The 16,301-nt window shown below is 39.9% G+C and overlaps 1 protein-coding gene across 6 annotated transcripts in view; it reads right to left on the reverse strand.

Annotated features, from left to right (window-relative positions):
- FBN1 (fibrillin 1) overlaps positions 1–16,301 on the reverse strand; it is a 256,376-nt gene that overhangs the window by 118,930 nt on the left and 121,145 nt on the right. For all 6 annotated transcript variants that reach the window (XM_061595358.1, XM_061595355.1, XM_061595357.1 and 3 more), the window contains 4 exons: positions 11,676–11,801; positions 9,385–9,507; positions 4,017–4,139; positions 2,632–2,784 (listed from right to left, as the gene is read on the reverse strand). In XM_061595358.1, the coding sequence (XP_061451342.1) occupies positions 2,632–2,784; positions 4,017–4,139; positions 9,385–9,507; positions 11,676–11,801 (525 nt within the window). The remainder of the gene's footprint in view (positions 1–2,631; positions 2,785–4,016; positions 4,140–9,384; positions 9,508–11,675; positions 11,802–16,301) is intronic.

Here is a 16,301-nt window from a genome sequence, read left to right on the forward strand (position 1 = left end):
TCTGTGCTTGCACAGAATGATTGAATCAGCCTCCAGTCTTGACATCAACACATTGTGACCTCAGAGAAATGTACCACAGATGACATTTAGCACCATATGAAACTATGCTCACTACCATCTAAGCTTAAAGGGGGCTTCTATTATATCACCACCACTATTTATATAGTACCATCTATGCAGCTTAAGCACAAAAAAGGCAGGCCCCTGCCTCAATGAGTTTACAATCTAGATTTTGTGTGGACAGAAAACAGGAAGAATACATTCAAATAAACAGCCCTACCGAACTGAGTGAAACTTACTTCCAAGTAAACACACTTGGAATTGCACTGTTATGTGTGTGTGTTTTTCAGCTGAAGGACTGGGGTAAAAGATGTACTTCTACTGTTAACCCAACTGGATGCAGCTTTCGCAGTGACTATGCCCCTAAGCTGCTGTCTCTTCCAGCCTCCTACTGCCCTGTGGCTTTGGGACTGAAGGCTTCATGGAGAGCAGAGAACACCTTAAGTGAGTGAACAAGAGTAATGAGTATGGAAGTGAGAAAAACAATGATGTCAGAATGCGGCTTTTATAACACCAAAATTCCTGTCTGAGGCTGGAACTGGTATCCCAGTCTCAAACTCCATAGCTAGATCCACATCCAGAACAATCGAGCACAGAGACAGGTAATTTCTGTCCCATGGGTCTACTTAGGTCACCCAGGCCTCAGAGGTTGTCCTGCTAGTCATTTTGGGGCAAACTACATCCACCTTTCCCACACCTGTTGTCAAGCTGCAGCTAAAATGAAAAAGAATTTGATTCCGACTTTGAATTAAAAAGTCTGAGCTTTTTGAATTTGGTCGGTTTTTCTGTCACCCTAGCATGTTGGAGACAACAACTGCTGCAAGGTCACACAACAATATGCATCTCCTGTAAAAAGTCAGTCTTCCAGCCCAAAAATCAAAACCTGAAAGCTGTCCTGTATTTTACCCTCCATGAGCTGGCATCTTTAACAATAGGAGAGGTGTGCAGAACAGCCCAGAAGAAATTGCTTCCACATGTGTAAATGTTCTGTTAAATTAATTCAAATACAAAACAGAAGTCAATGGCATTGAGCCATTTACATTTACAAACTGTTTCAGCTCTACCGTGTACTCCACAGAGGGAGAGCAGATAGCAACAGACAATGCTGGCAATGCCTTTTCCTGGTCCTACAAGTTTCCAGTGTTTTTGCTGGTATTTGAACTAACGTGGCATACAGTAAAACAGTGAAAATTCTTCCTGCACATCAGCTAAAGCCAGCTTAATTTGTTTCAAGTGATCTTTATTCTCTGTCTTAAAACTGCCAATTAAAATAAAGGTTAAAAATGTACATGCTTCCCAGGGTACCTTTTCCTAAAAACCAGCAAGCCAATTTCAGAACTAGACATTCCAGAATATTGTTTTTCCTGAGGTATTTGGTCAAGAGATTCCAGTGTTTTTGTAAAATAAACAAAAACGAAACAAAACACACACAATCTGAACTGATTTTTTAGTAAAAAAAAAATTTTTTTTAGTAAAAAAAAATTAATTTGCATACATAACTTGCTAGCATAAATTTGAATATATGTAAATTATTTGGCTTGTTCCATGACCCTAAAATAAACTATAAAACATTTTAATACATTTCCCCTTTCTTCCCCTTCCTCTGTTGTCTCCTGTGTCTAATTTTAGACTGTAAACTCCTTAAGGCAGGGTACTGAGAAGCTTACAATCTCTGATAAGATAAAGTACCATGCATGTTAATAGGGTATTACTGTGGTTGTTGCCCATTTGTAGAAATGAAACAGAAAGTGTTGGGATAGGAAGTCAGGGACAGCGGCTCACCCATGTGCTCTCTGGGGCTACAAGCAGTTCTGACTGAGGCCTGATACCACATTTCAACTGAATACAGGTCTTACCTCTAACCTAACGCCTGCAAGTGCTTTGACTAATGAACACCATTGTTGTATTTACCAGACAATCTTGGAAATCTGGCCTACTGCAATAGGTGATGATACATCAGACTCTTGGCCTACTATGGTATCCAGACACATATCAGGCTGAGATTTATTTCCAAGTACAATCAGTAAACTGACCACAAATTTGGGAAGCGTGAACATTTTGTGCAACTGTAAGGGAATGCAACATTTCATACATAGGAAGATGCCTTACACTGAATCAGTCCACTGGTCCATCTGATTCAGCATTGTCTACACTGATTGGCAAAGGATGTCCAGGGTTTCAGGCAGGGAGCCTCTCCCAGTCCCACCTGGAGATACCATGGATTGAACCTGGGACCTCCTATATATATTTGATATCAAAATGTAGAATTTTCAACCACAGGAATTCATACTATAACATTCTCAAGAATATTCACTAACGGAATTCATCCAACACAACTCATGGCCTGCAAAGTTCCACAAGCAAAGAGCTTTCCCCCTCTGCAGCTCAATACACTAAGCTGGTTTTTTAAAAAATGCACTGCAGCATCTGTCAGACATATGAGATTTCAGTTTTTTAAAAAAGGGAATCGTTCAGATGTTCATGGCATGCAGCCTTCTGTGGCAATTCTGAACACATTTTAAAATTATGAATGAATGACACAAATGTCATGCTGGATAAATCACACTGTACCTGAGCTTAGTGCAGGACAAGGTTGGCAAGGTTCTCCAAATGCATAGTCAGTGCTGGCGCAACAACATTCTGATTTAGTAACTGCTCCAGATAATGGTTTAACACATTGACCTCTCCTGTATTCACCATAGCATGTGCTGCGCATATGTGTATCTAAAAGACAAAAATATATTATTGCTATTGGAAGCATTCAACAGGACACTACTACCACTAAGGTAAGATTTTATACATTGTGGAACCAGAGTTCTATACACTGCCCACCCCACAAGAAACCCACAATTCCCCCTCCCGAAGCCACGGATAGTAGATAGGGAAGAACAGTTTTACCCTCCAGCTTCTCTCCTCCTACACTGAGCCCACCCCTGACTTTCTAGTGATAAAAGGTTGAGCTATGGAAAGCATTCATTATTGCCAAGCAAACAGTCTTTTTATTTTCCGCATTGATCTTAGTTATAACCCATGACTTCTTGAAAAATATTAATCCAAATCTAGCAATGCTAACTCTGATCCATTTCGAATAATCCCAGCTACAGTAGAAGTGAAAAAACCTTCAAACATAATTTAGCTCAACTTTAGATGTGTCAGATTCTTTTTTAAGAGATACAACCTCTCTGAACACTTCATACTCTGGTTAATAATAAAACAATCCAGCTTCTTCACTATACAAGGCTATGAAATGCAAGAGACAAGATAGTTTTGCTTGGTTATAATCTGCTAAAGTATGTTAATATGACGCAAAGCCACTAAATATAGCTGACAGAGCAACACTAACCTCCAATCCACACTGCTGGAGTTGTGGTGGTGGTGTCAGAACGCAGCAGAGGTTTCCCTCCACCTGGCTCTGCCAAGCTTCACCAACAAAATAAATGACTACAAAAAATTGGGATCTGCTGATCTTGGATAATGTAATACAGAACTTTCAGTAAGGGAAATGGAAAATAGACCACTTCCTGGAAGACTGGTGGCCAGTACTTATTTACTTCCTATTATCTTTTGGGGGTGGAAATCAAGCTGTTGCTTTAGCCTCTAAATTTCTGAACAGCTTCTTCAACAGTTAGGTCCCAGGGTATGGTCTGAAGTCATATGAAGCCGCCATCACCTGGCTGAAGCAAAGGAGATCTAGATCTGGTCACAAACTAAATTAAATTAAAATCACCAACCATGTTCTTGTTCAGACAGCAGGAGCACAAAAACATGCTCTCAGTGCCCCCCTCACAGTTATGAGACTCCCTTCTCATAGAAACTTGCCAAAGCCAGATCCTAGCACAAAGTTCTTCTACCTGAGCTAGCTTATGAGTTACAGGCAGGTGGCACTTTCCAGAGTCCCTTCATGGTCTTTAATCCAGCACTGAACCATAACTGTCAGCATAATGAACCTATCTTACCAACACACACGCGCCCATCCAGCCCAACAGCAAGGCCAGGGAGGCATTCACATCGGAAGGAGCCTTCAGTGTTCACACAGCGCCCGTTCATGCATATTCCAGGTGTCTCACACTCATCGATGTCTGCCAAAGAACATAATAGATATCATCAGATATTAAACTGCATATTCCATACTGCTTGTTCACAGTATATCCAGATAAAAGAGGAAAGAGGATTCATTCAATGAACTGTTACATAGCAAAAGTAACTTAAAACAACATTAGCTCATCCCATGAAACAAAAGCATAATTCAGAGGGAACTGTCCCATTCCCTGAATGGGATAATTCTAAATCCTCTAAATTGGATGTTCCTCCTTTACAAAGAATACAATTTCATACAATCCCAGGAGAATGCTAATCGAAAAACCATTTATACATACGCAAGAAGATCATGGGAGGGAGGGATAAAAAGCATTTGGACAGTGTTTCACAAGAAGGCAAAATTTCTTAATTACCAAATCGCTTTTCTGTCAAGCCTCACATAGAGTCAGTTCTCCCACAATTGGGAAGTCACTTTGTAGGAAGGACTGGCAGACAAAAAAAGTTAGAATCCAAGAGAAAGGAGCCAAGGAAGGCTACATAATATCATTCTTTGAGGTTTTTAAAAAAGAGTTGAAGCAGGAACCTGTCAGGACTCATGCCTGAAGTGGGCCCAGAATGTGAGGGAAGCAAAGCGTGCCCTACCACCAAGGCCTGACCAAAGGAGGAAACCATAGCCAGCCACACTAGCAAGAAAGTCACACTTACTACACTAGCAAGGAAGTCTCTGAGCAAGGATACCTAAAAGATTGTCTCACCCCTTGTATACCCAACTGATAACTGGAGAGAACCTCTTGCAGATACCATCTTAATAGGAGGTCTGTTCAGTATGATATATGAATTGGGTCTTTAGTGTGGTGGGACCTACCCTTGGGAGTTTCCTCCCATTACATATTAGACAGATATTGTCTCTGTTGTCTTTTCAGTGCCCACTGAAGGCTTTCCTCTTTCAACAAGCCCTTGAAGTTGAGATCTTTATCCCAGTCTGTGTCTGTATTGGAATTATTTCAAACTGTTTTTTATAGATGACATTTTTTAAAAAAATGTTTGTATTGCATTTATATATGGACTTATTTTCAATTGTTTTATCATGGAGCTGCTTTTGTTTTTACATTTTGTTTTATGGTTGCAACTGTTTTGTTTTTATATAGCTACATAGACAGATACAGACATAGGTATAAGCACTGGAACCTTATGATAAAGGACAGATAATAAACCTAATAAATAAATATATAATAAAAATAAGAAGCTACAGAGGGCCAGGTGACACCCAAAAGCTTCTGAGCCAGTTTTGTTCATTAATCTAAGCAACTACTGTGCAATTTCTGCTGCTGCTTTTAAAACTAATTTTATTAAATGGTTTTACTTTGCGCTACTTTTTAACGTTATTTTTGTAAAGTGCACCTTTTACTGATGTAAGCTCTATGAACTGGTGAGTGCTCCACAAGCAGGAGAGTAAGATATAAACAAACAACTTGCAGAGACTACTATTGCTGTTCCTTTTGCTGGTTGTAGACCACCTGTGCCTTGCCCACAACTTGAGGAGCTGGGTCTGATTGCATCTGTCACAGATAGCAGATTAGTACCAGAGTTACAATTCTGGGGCAGAATCAAAGCTTAGCGGTAGAGCACATGCTTTGCACAGGAAAACAGGAAGACATAGGAAGCTGTCTTACTTCAAGTCAGTCCATTGGTCTATCTAGCTCAGTGTTATCTACACTGAATGGCAGTGTCTCCCCAGGGTTTCACACAGGGGTCATTCCCAGCCCTACCCAGAGATGCTGGGGATTGAATCTGAGACCTTCTGCCGGCAAAGGATATTCTGTTTTGGACAGGTGGTTTGGCTAGATCAGGGACAGCCAATGTGGTGCTCTCCAGATGGTGTGGACTACAACTCCCATCAGCCTCAGCCGACACGACCAATAGCCAGGGATAAATTGAATTGCAGTCCAAAAAGATCTGGAGGGCACTACATTGGCTACCCCTGGACTCAATGATGCCTTCCAGCTCCATATAATTTTATCTTTGTTCTGCAACACTGTACTGCACAGCATGTACAAAACTGTAAGACTATTTTGTACCAATCAGCCTTTGAATCTATATGCCAAATTATTCAAACTTTTTTTAAAAAAACTGTGTCCCAACAAGAAGTACCAGCATTTTTTTCCTGCTATGGTGATCAACTATTTTTTTAAAAATTGAGGATTAAAGAAGGGAATTTTTAAAAAATATTGTGTGGGAGGATGTGTAACATTTCACAATGTAATCACATCATAACAGCTCGCCTTAATATACACAAAAATCGGCATGTGTGACATTCTCTTCTTTTCACCCCTCATCCTTAAAAGGGCAAGTAGAGAGCAAAACACCTCTGTGTTTTACTTAGTTTGTGTTGTTTGGCTCAAAGTGCTGCTTTCCTGATCCAAGAGTTGGTGCTCTGATTGTATGTTAAAATAGATATATATCTATGACACATTAGCATCGAGTCTCCTGTCTTGGGCCAGAAAGGTGAACAAATCAGTGAAACCCTTCCTCGGTTTCTAAATTGATCCTTAAAATAACCTTTAACTTTTAATTTCCCTCCATTCAGACAAAACATGTAAGGCACATTTAACACACATGGCTTCCCCCAAAGAATCCTGGAAACTGTAGTTTGTTAAGGGGTGCTAAGAATTGTAGGTCTGCGAGGGGTAAGTGCTTTAATTACATGGGGTATATACAGCCATAGATGATAAGCACTAGGGCCAAATGAAATTTATTTATTTATCTATTTATTTATTTATTATTTGATTTATATCCCGCCCTTCCTTCCAGCAGGAGCCCAGTGAAATGTGACAGGAGCCCCCATATGTGCCTCCTACATGTATAAAACAGAGAGCCAATGTGGTGTAGTGGTTGCATGAAACCTCAAGCGCAATTCAAGCTAGTTTTGCTGCAGGATTTCAAACCTGTCTTGTTATCAACAAAGCTTTCTATTGATGTCTCAATCCCTGCAGCTAAAAGTGTCTATATAATTTGGCTCAATGTTTGTTTACTCCTTGCTTCCGTTTCTGGTTTTTGCTGACAAAGTCTGCTGATTTAGAATTACAAATGCTCTACAAATGCTCTATTCCTTAAGGGATAAGAACAAATGTACAGTGTCTTCCTATGTAATATTTTTGTAAGTGTTAAGCTACCATGCTTTTGCGCAGGCACAAGCCTGCGCAGAAGCATTCAAGCATAGCATGATGCTGCAAGGCAAGGCAGAGCAGCAGTGGTGGCAATGCTGCTCGCTCGAGGTGCCTGGCAGCTGCAGTGGGGGCAAGTCAGAAACAGACGATGAGTTGTGTGGGTCACCGGGCAGGGTCACACAGGTCACCCAGTGGGGTCGTCTGGCGGTGGTGGTGGCAGTGGCAGCTGCAGCAGTGGTGGCATACGGGTCACCCAGCGGTGATAGACACCTGCGGCAAGCAGGTGAGTCAGAGAGTGGGGTGGCAGCAGAGGTGAGCAAGGCGCCCAGCGGTAGCTGGGCCTCACCAGGCCTGGCCCTTGGTGGGTCAGTCAGTGGGTGGGGTTAGGGGGGAACCCAAGGGATGGATGGTGACCCATTTGGGGAGTAGGGAGAGCTGGCGACCTGTGCAGGGTCAGGAGGGAAGAGTGTTGGTGACCCATGAGGTAGGGAGGTGGGAGCGCTGTCGACCCGTGGGGGGTGCCCCACCAACCCATGGGGGTGCACTGGTGACAGTAGGCAGGGTTGATGAGCGAAGCCCCTAGTAATTACATAAGGTAGCATTTATTTGTTTGTTCTCTAGTCCACTGTGGGGAAATGCTTAACTGTTAAAGCAAAAGGAGAGAAAGCTTTTATGATGTCACATCTTGCTTGGAACCTGAAATGAGGCTCTTAAGCAAGGAATTATATGTTGAAGGATGCAACTGATTTGTTTTACCTTGCAGTCATCATACCATCTACATGTGGAAAGATCCACTGAGGACTGCAAAAATGCAGTCTTGATTTGACCATACGTATGATTACATCAATGCACAGATACACTTGTGAAATGGTAGAACACCACAGAAAAAGAATATTGACAAATGTATATATAATCACATAAAGTAATTTCATTATGCTTTATTAAAGCACAACGTGTTTCTATGCATTTGGTAAAACACAGCACGGAAAGAATCTTGATGAAATCACATCTATAATCACATTAAGATTTTTTTGGCAGCATTTGTTTAATGCACACATGCACATCAATGATGGGGGGGCGATGTACAAAGAGACATGGAAGCAGAGGCACACTCTGCATGCATAAGCACTCTGTACACAATTCAAAAATAAACAAAGAAGGATTGCAAATGAATCCATTCACATCAGAAACAAGGCTAGGTAATTCAAAACTCTGCACTCTCATAACCTCCAAGTTAGATTATTGCAATGCATTATATGTGGGGCTGCCTTGGAAGAACAGTTTGGAAACTGCAGCTGGTGCAGAATTCAGCAGCCAGACTGTTTACCAGGGCAAGACAGTCCAAACACATAAAACAAGTTCTGGTACAACTGCACTGGCCACCAATTAGTTTCCAATCTCAATTCAAAGTGCCGTTTTTGACCTATAAAGCCTTACGCAGGATGCGACTCAGGACTCTACCAACTCAATGCCTCTCCCCACATGAACCAACTGGAACCCTGTGTCTTCATCTGGGGTGTTCTCCATGCGCCCCCTCCAAGGGAGGTATGAAGGATGGTGACATAAGAACAGGCCTTTTCAGTGATGGCTCTCCACCTGCTCTTCTGGCTTCCAAACCCAGCTGGTCACTACCGCTGACCAAGAGGTGGAAAGCTTAGCACAGTGCAGTGGCAGGAGTGCTGGACTGGCTCCGCTGCATCGTGCCGAGCTCCCCGCGCCTCGTGCCTTCCCTTTTTCCTTTTCGTCAGGGACAACCACCCGCCGGGTTTGGAAGCCGGGAGAGCAAAGGTGACCCACCCATCCCACTTCACCGCCACTACTGGCACTTGTTAAGGGAGAAAAGACTCTTGATCAATAACAAATCATTTCAGGAAACTAAACGAAAACATAAGTATCCTTTTGCCCAGGTTATTCCTCACATCATCATGGGAAGCCACTAATGGTCTGATGTCAAGTCATATGGACTGATGGAAATCAGCCTCAGCTAAAGTACCTCACTGCAGGAGTCCATTCAGGACATCAAAACTGCTCACCCTATAATTAAAATCATCATATCTCAGCATCATATGTCTCATCACAGATATATAGTGCATTGTAACATTTGCAGTTGGATTCTTACCTCTACAGTAACGTCCATCTGAAGCTAACTGAAAACCAGGTTTGCAAATACACTTAAAACTTCCATCTTCATTGATGCACATGCCGTTAAGACACATATTCCGTATGCTACATTCATCCATATCTACAAAACACACACGAAAAGAGACAGATACTCATCATGATGATATGGCACAAAGGTCTGTTTTTTCAGATGATCTAGTTTGCTCCAGCATAGGGTAACCAATGCCTGGATTTGAAGAGTGCTCCCGTTCTTTAAAAACTACACAGCAGGAAAGGGCTTAGTGAATCTGGTTTCTATTGGCACCCAACCTGCCAAACCTCTCCTTGCCTTGCAAAGAGTTTTATAGACAATACCCTGGCATGGACTGCTGTACAGCACATTGGTTATCAAAGAAGAAGCCAACCAGGAGGGCCACTGTATGACAAAATACAAAAGAAGTTACAACTTTACAAGATTTATAGTGATATTCAATGCTAGTACTGCTAACTTAGGTTCATTAATTTCAGTGAGTCTACTCTGAGTAGGACTTAGTTGTATACAACCCTACGACCTGATCCTCTGCATGCTTACTAAGAAGAAACGCCCAATGGATTCAATGGGGCTCCATATATTCAATGGATTAAATATATGCTTGCACTGGGTTGTAGCCCTTGCTGGTAGTATTTCACATCTTTCCATTTGGCCCTTAAATTTTAAATAAAAATTAGATGAGCTATAGAAAACCACTTGGTCAAAGAAATAAATTTCACAATGTAGATCAAATTAACGGCCAGACACACTTGACTCTTACTATCTTCATTTATGTACTGTGTGGCGTTAGACAGGCATACTCTTGAATATGAGCACGGAAACTGAGCCATTATAGTGTAATAGAGACAATTACTTCAGAAGCTGATGCAATTCAATATGCTCACAGACATTTTGGCAGCATTCTTAGTGGAATGAAAAATGTTTTAGCAGATTGTTCTCTGCATTGCACTGGTTCTTATTACTGTTAACACATGGGATTTAGGGGAGGGGGATACGTTAGAATGAAGGGCTATGATGAATTTCCAGATATAGATTTAGATGACATGGATATGTAGATATGATACCTAAAAGCAGCCTGAACTTTTAATCATTCCCCTACAAAAGGAGGATGAAATATGGATCCGTAAAAAGTCTGTCTCTACCTAGGATTAACAAAAATTACTACTAGCATTTATTGCTAGATCACAGAGACATGAAAACTTATATTTGAGATCAAGATACTACCCTTAATATTGCAGCTGTCTTGGATTGAAATTACAGCTCTAGACATAGCATGTTTACTTTTCACTTACATTCTAAATCAGACAAAATATGATTTTTTAAATGTGTATCTATTCAAAACAGGAATGTTGGCATTAAATCTTCAAGCTGAATCACTGAGATAATATCCTGCCAAAAATGTTTCTATGACCAGTGCTTGAAATTCTTCTGAACATATGAGCAGATCACTGGAAATCGTCCCAAGGACCTTGGGAAATATGATAAAAGAACATTCTCTTTTCTTCTTTTAAAGGTTAAGGGTCTAGGAGGTAAGAACACATCAAATTATGTTTACATTTCCTAAAAGAGAGACAATTCTTTAAGGGTCAGGAAATGTTGCAACAAGATCCCATCAGGCATGTTAATTACCCAATATAACTATGACTTCATGATGCTGCATGCAACTAGAACAGGGCTCTCAGAAACAACCACTCCTATAGTACAAACTCTCCATGATAGGATAGATGTGCCATTTGTCTTGCAGACATCACATCAGGCATTATCAACAGGGCCCTATAATTGAGCATGCAGTTATAGAGCCCATCTTTAACTTTATAACACCCCTGTATTTAACTATGCACCATCAACCTACTCTGACCAAAGGACTGAACTGTAGGAGGACAAGAATGCCACCAAGGAAGTTCTCTGAGTCTTGTAAAAGCTTCTAGCTCCAGCTTCTTTACTGACCTGAGCAACTAGGAAACCTACTGTTGCTGTCTATAGACCACTGTCATAGGAGCCTGGTCAGACAATGATTTATTGCCTATCCCTTTCTGGACTTTTCCTTATTTTCTCACTGATGCAACCACTGAGAAAACATCTGGGGGGGGGAAACATTATTTGGAATTGGAGTGAAGATGGAGAGCTTCTATGATGAACTATGTTTCCAAAGGCTATATAGGTTTTACTATCAAGCTATCTTTTTCACCAGCAGTCGGACAGCACATAAACACACTCACACAGAGGAGAGCGGAAAGCACTCAAAATATGACTCTAACCTTCACAGTTTTTCCCATCAGCTGTTACGTGAAAGCCAGCATTGCAAACACAGTGGAAACTGCCATCTGTGTTTACGCACCTCCCATTGTTACATATCCGTCCATTCTGCAAGCATTCATCAATATCTAGAAGAGAAGAAAATGGAGCTGTAAATCTAACAACAGTGGTATTTTTTTTTTAAAAAATGAACAACTTAGATTGCTTGGGTTGAATCTATCGCCTGGAAGCTACAAAAACAATCCAGCCAAAGTTGAGCACATTTAAGTTCTCCTGGCTTATATGGGAGAGATTTGAACATGTGCTTTAAATCTTTCCCACTTGAATCAATAGGACTCTGAAGAGTTTAACTTTGGCTACAACATGCACATTGTGAAGGTGGAAATTGGGCCTGCCCATCCACAGATCTAAGATGGCATCAAGAAGTCAGAAGCCTTCCAACTGCTGCCACTCCCAATACCAGCAGTAAGTGGCAGCATTTTAGCCCATCCCAACTGGTTATTCTGTCAGTCAGTTAGACAGGAATTATGTTCTATTTGTGTTGCAATAATCTCGTCTGTATTGCATCCTTCTTTTACGTTGTTTAGGGCAACAGAGATGAGACTATCCTCAATAATCATATAGAGATGTGAAGACCCAGAAAAAGAAGAGAAAAATTCAAGGGTTTTTTGTTCATTCGTTTGTTTTTTGGTGGGGGGGGGACTGGAAAAATGGGGGGGGGGTAAAATGGTTTTTTTCTATTTTTTTCCAGACCTTCACATCTTTAACAGGGTCTATAATTACCAGCTCCAGATCACTGAAAGGAAAGAACAGAATGAAACTGCCAAGTCCAGTTTCTGTCCAGGAGCGCTCATAAAGCTTGTGGTGGGAAAGTTTCATCAAATCATATGTTCAAAACAAATGATATCTGGTATGTGAAAAAACAATATTCAATAGTTGATGACAGATGTAATATTTTTTAGAGGAGTGGGGCACTCAGAGACCCAAACATATCTTTCCACTCCAGGGTCAAACTCTGAAACAAACTGTTGCAGGTTTGTAGCAGAAAGCAGCTATGGATGACACTAAATGTCATGAAGAAACCTTTCCCCAACCCCAGACGAATTTAAAAATATGTTTTTAAACATTAATAATAAAGAATGAACGGATAGATGAATAAATTTACACCCAGTGCTTTTAATTTTAAAGTCTGCTAAAGCATGTGAGGCAAGGGGCAATACAGGCGTTTGAACCAGAATTTCTTTTGCTGATGGTATGTATGTCTCTCCAATTGCAAAACCAGGAGGAAGTTAGGCTCACGCTGTTAATTTAATTGCCTCTTTAATGGTCTTTAAATCTATGTTTTATTCTATGTTTTGATGAAATAAAAAAAAGTAGAATGTGAAACAGTAAACAAAGCCAGTTTCCACTCCCAGTAAGAGAGATTTAACTTCAAATGGTTGAACAAACCATACACGTCCGAAAGCAGCATTTGGTAGGGGTAAAGATCCTTGGCCATGACTCAATTTTACTAGCTATCAGATTGTTAAGCATTCCTTCTGTGAATCATAACCACCTGAATAATCATGTGACATGTGAATGCATTCAACTAAGAATCTTACACTAGTTACGTTACTGCTTCAATAAAATGTATTGACAAGTTCATCAGGTCCTTCTGAAAACAAAACGCATTTCCAGTTTGTGAAAGTCTTGTAAGTATGCAATAGCAGACTTCACATCAATGAGAAAACCTACTGAAGGGAAGAATATTTCGTATTTATTTATTAAATTCATATCCCATCCTTGCTCCCAAAGGAGCCCAAGGTAGCAAGCATGTCAGTAATTAAAAAATGCAATCAAAACTTCTGAAACAGTTAAAACAAATTTCTTTTTTTTTTTTCAATAATTTTTATTCAGATTTTCACAAAACACACAAGACAAAATCATAAAACATTCAAAGACAAAAAACAAAATCAAAAATAGTCAAACAAAAAGAAAAAAAGAAAAAAAAAACAAAAATAAAAAATAAAGAGTAAAATATTGACTTCCCATTTGTCAAAGATCAAATCAGTTATAAGTCTATAATATATAACAATCCTGTCTCTTAAGTCATATTATAAAATCACTTTCCTCCAGTAGTTATCTTACTTAATCATCAAATCTCATAAACATTACTTTATTCTTTCCACAAAAAGTCAAAGAGAGGTTTCAATTCTTTAAGAAATATATCTATCAATTTTTTTTCCAGATAAGCATATCGATTAATCCATCTCATTACTAATTATGATAATCTTATTGTCATAACCATAGTCAAAATAAACATTTCAATTAATCCATCACATCAGAATCTGTTAGGTTCAATAATTTCAGTAGCCATTATTCTATTATCTCTATTAGTTCCATTTTCCATCTTCCATCTTCAGTAGTCTTGTTAAGTCCAGTAATTTCAATATCCAATCTTCCATTATCAGTATTCCATAATAATCTTGCTGTCAAAGCCATAGTCATATAGTAAGAGTCTGATGGGAATTACCTCTATCCCAAATATTTTCTTGCCATCCATTCTGAATAGGTTGCTGAAATACTGCTGTAAAATCATATCTCTGTTCTTTTTTTCAAAATGCACTGGGTCATCTCTTAAAAGTTTTTCCATTGTCACATGGCTGCAGTTAATTCCATAGATTTTCTCTATATTGGGCTCCATCACATCATTCCAGTCCAGAAGATTATCCATGCCATTGATAACTTTATCTCTAGAATCTTCATTCATTTCTTCAGAGATAACATTGAGTTCCAAACAATAGATTTTATTTCTAAAGTCCATAGACTCCAAATCTTGTTCCTGTTCCACGTTGGTTCCAATCTCCGGGATCTCCTCTCTCACAGGGACCCCTATTCCAGTCTCCAGGGTCTCCTCTCTCACAGGAACCCCTGTTCCAATCTCCGGGGTCTCCTCTCTCACAGGGACCCCTTCCAGGGTCACCTCTCTCACAGGGACCCTTATATCTTTAATCTCCTGCTTCATTTTACTCAATTCAATTTTCGTTATCTCAATCTCATCCATTATTTTCTGAAACATAGTTATTTCCAGATTTTCAGCCACTTTCTTAATTGCCATTTTAAAAGAAAAATATAGGAAAACCACTTCTTATTTCAGCAACAATTGGGTTAATACTCCAAACTTGGTGACATCACAGTATAAACAGTGCAGACAGCCTTATCTCTCCAATAGTTAAGTAAACAAAATGCAGTTCCCAGGATCGAAACAATTAATGGCAATCGTCAAGAAACAGATTCGTCAAAATAAAATAGACCAAAAAGAGAGTAGTCTCAAAACAGTATAATATTTTTCAAAATAAAAATCTGGAATAGAAATCCCTCTTCTGTGTATATCTTTAGAATGCAAATCCAGGACAGCTTTTTGCAACAAAAACAGAGATAAGCTATTAATTAGTGCGTAGCAGAGAGAAGTTATGGCTCCCCAGTGAGATGTCAAAAACTGATCAATCTGGCAAATCTCTTTTAAACAGCAACAATTTAAGTCAAGTAAAAGAAAAATATAGAAAGAAGGGTGCTTGCCTGTTAGTGCGTTCTCTCTTAGAAGATAAGATGAACGTTCGCTTTAACAGATAGAGCTTGCTGTTGAAAATCCGTCCCACCTTCGTCGGCAGGACCTCGTCCCATAAATTAATGAGATCTGGTCGTCCCAACAAAAATAGGCTTTGAGGTTAATCTCTTCGTTTCTCCCTACCCGGGAGAAGTTTAATCAGTCAAAAAAAAAAGAAAAAACTGACTGATATATCTGAATAAGCTTCTTTTGAGGCAGGAGCCCGTCTCAAAAGCAGGCACAGGCTAAGTCACCCTTCCCGGAAGTCCCTCTTAAAACAAATTTCTAAAAACAATTTAAAAGTTCTAAAAACAATTTAAAAACTTCCAATACAACAAGAAGCATGGAGCTCTTGGCAAAAACAGCAGCTGCGTGTTGAGTTCTCCTCTGGCCTCTGTAATGTATAATACAATTTATTTGTGTCCTGACATCTTTGTGTTGAGCATTTCCACACCAATATAATACTAATAGTAGTAGTAGTAGTTGTTAACATTTCATCCAAAGATTCCAGGGTGGGTTACAACCATTTTAAAACACAGCATTAAAAACAATTAGAAACAATCTAAATTACAAAATAGGGTGGGCCCTAAAAATATACATCTCAGGTGTCAAAGGCCAGGGTAAAGAGATGTGTCAAACTGTACAGTGAAGTTACCAGAAGCACCTCAGTGTGGAGGGAGTTCCACAAATTAGGGGCTGATGTGGAGAGGAGAAACATAGATATAAAGACAGAGGGATACAAGGTAAATTGCGTAAATATTAGGAGACAGGGAATCCAAAATTCTGCCCATGAAAACAACACACAGAAAAAGGTATGTAAATAAAGGTAGAGTACCATCCGCCTTGAAGGAAGTGATGGTGCTTCCCCTCCTTAAGTAGTCCTCCCTTGACCCAGTCAAATAATTATTGCTCAGTGGCAATATCCCTTTTTTGGATAAGGTGCTTGAGAAGGTAGTGGCGGTCCAACTTCAGGCATGCTTGGAGGAGACTGAATATCTGGATCTATTTCAGTCTGGCTTTAGGTCCGGTCATGACACTGAAA

The sequence above is a fragment of the Rhineura floridana genome, chromosome 14, assembly GCF_030035675.1.
Source record: "Rhineura floridana isolate rRhiFlo1 chromosome 14, rRhiFlo1.hap2, whole genome shotgun sequence".
Lineage (NCBI taxonomy): Eukaryota > Metazoa > Chordata > Lepidosauria > Squamata > Rhineuridae > Rhineura > Rhineura floridana.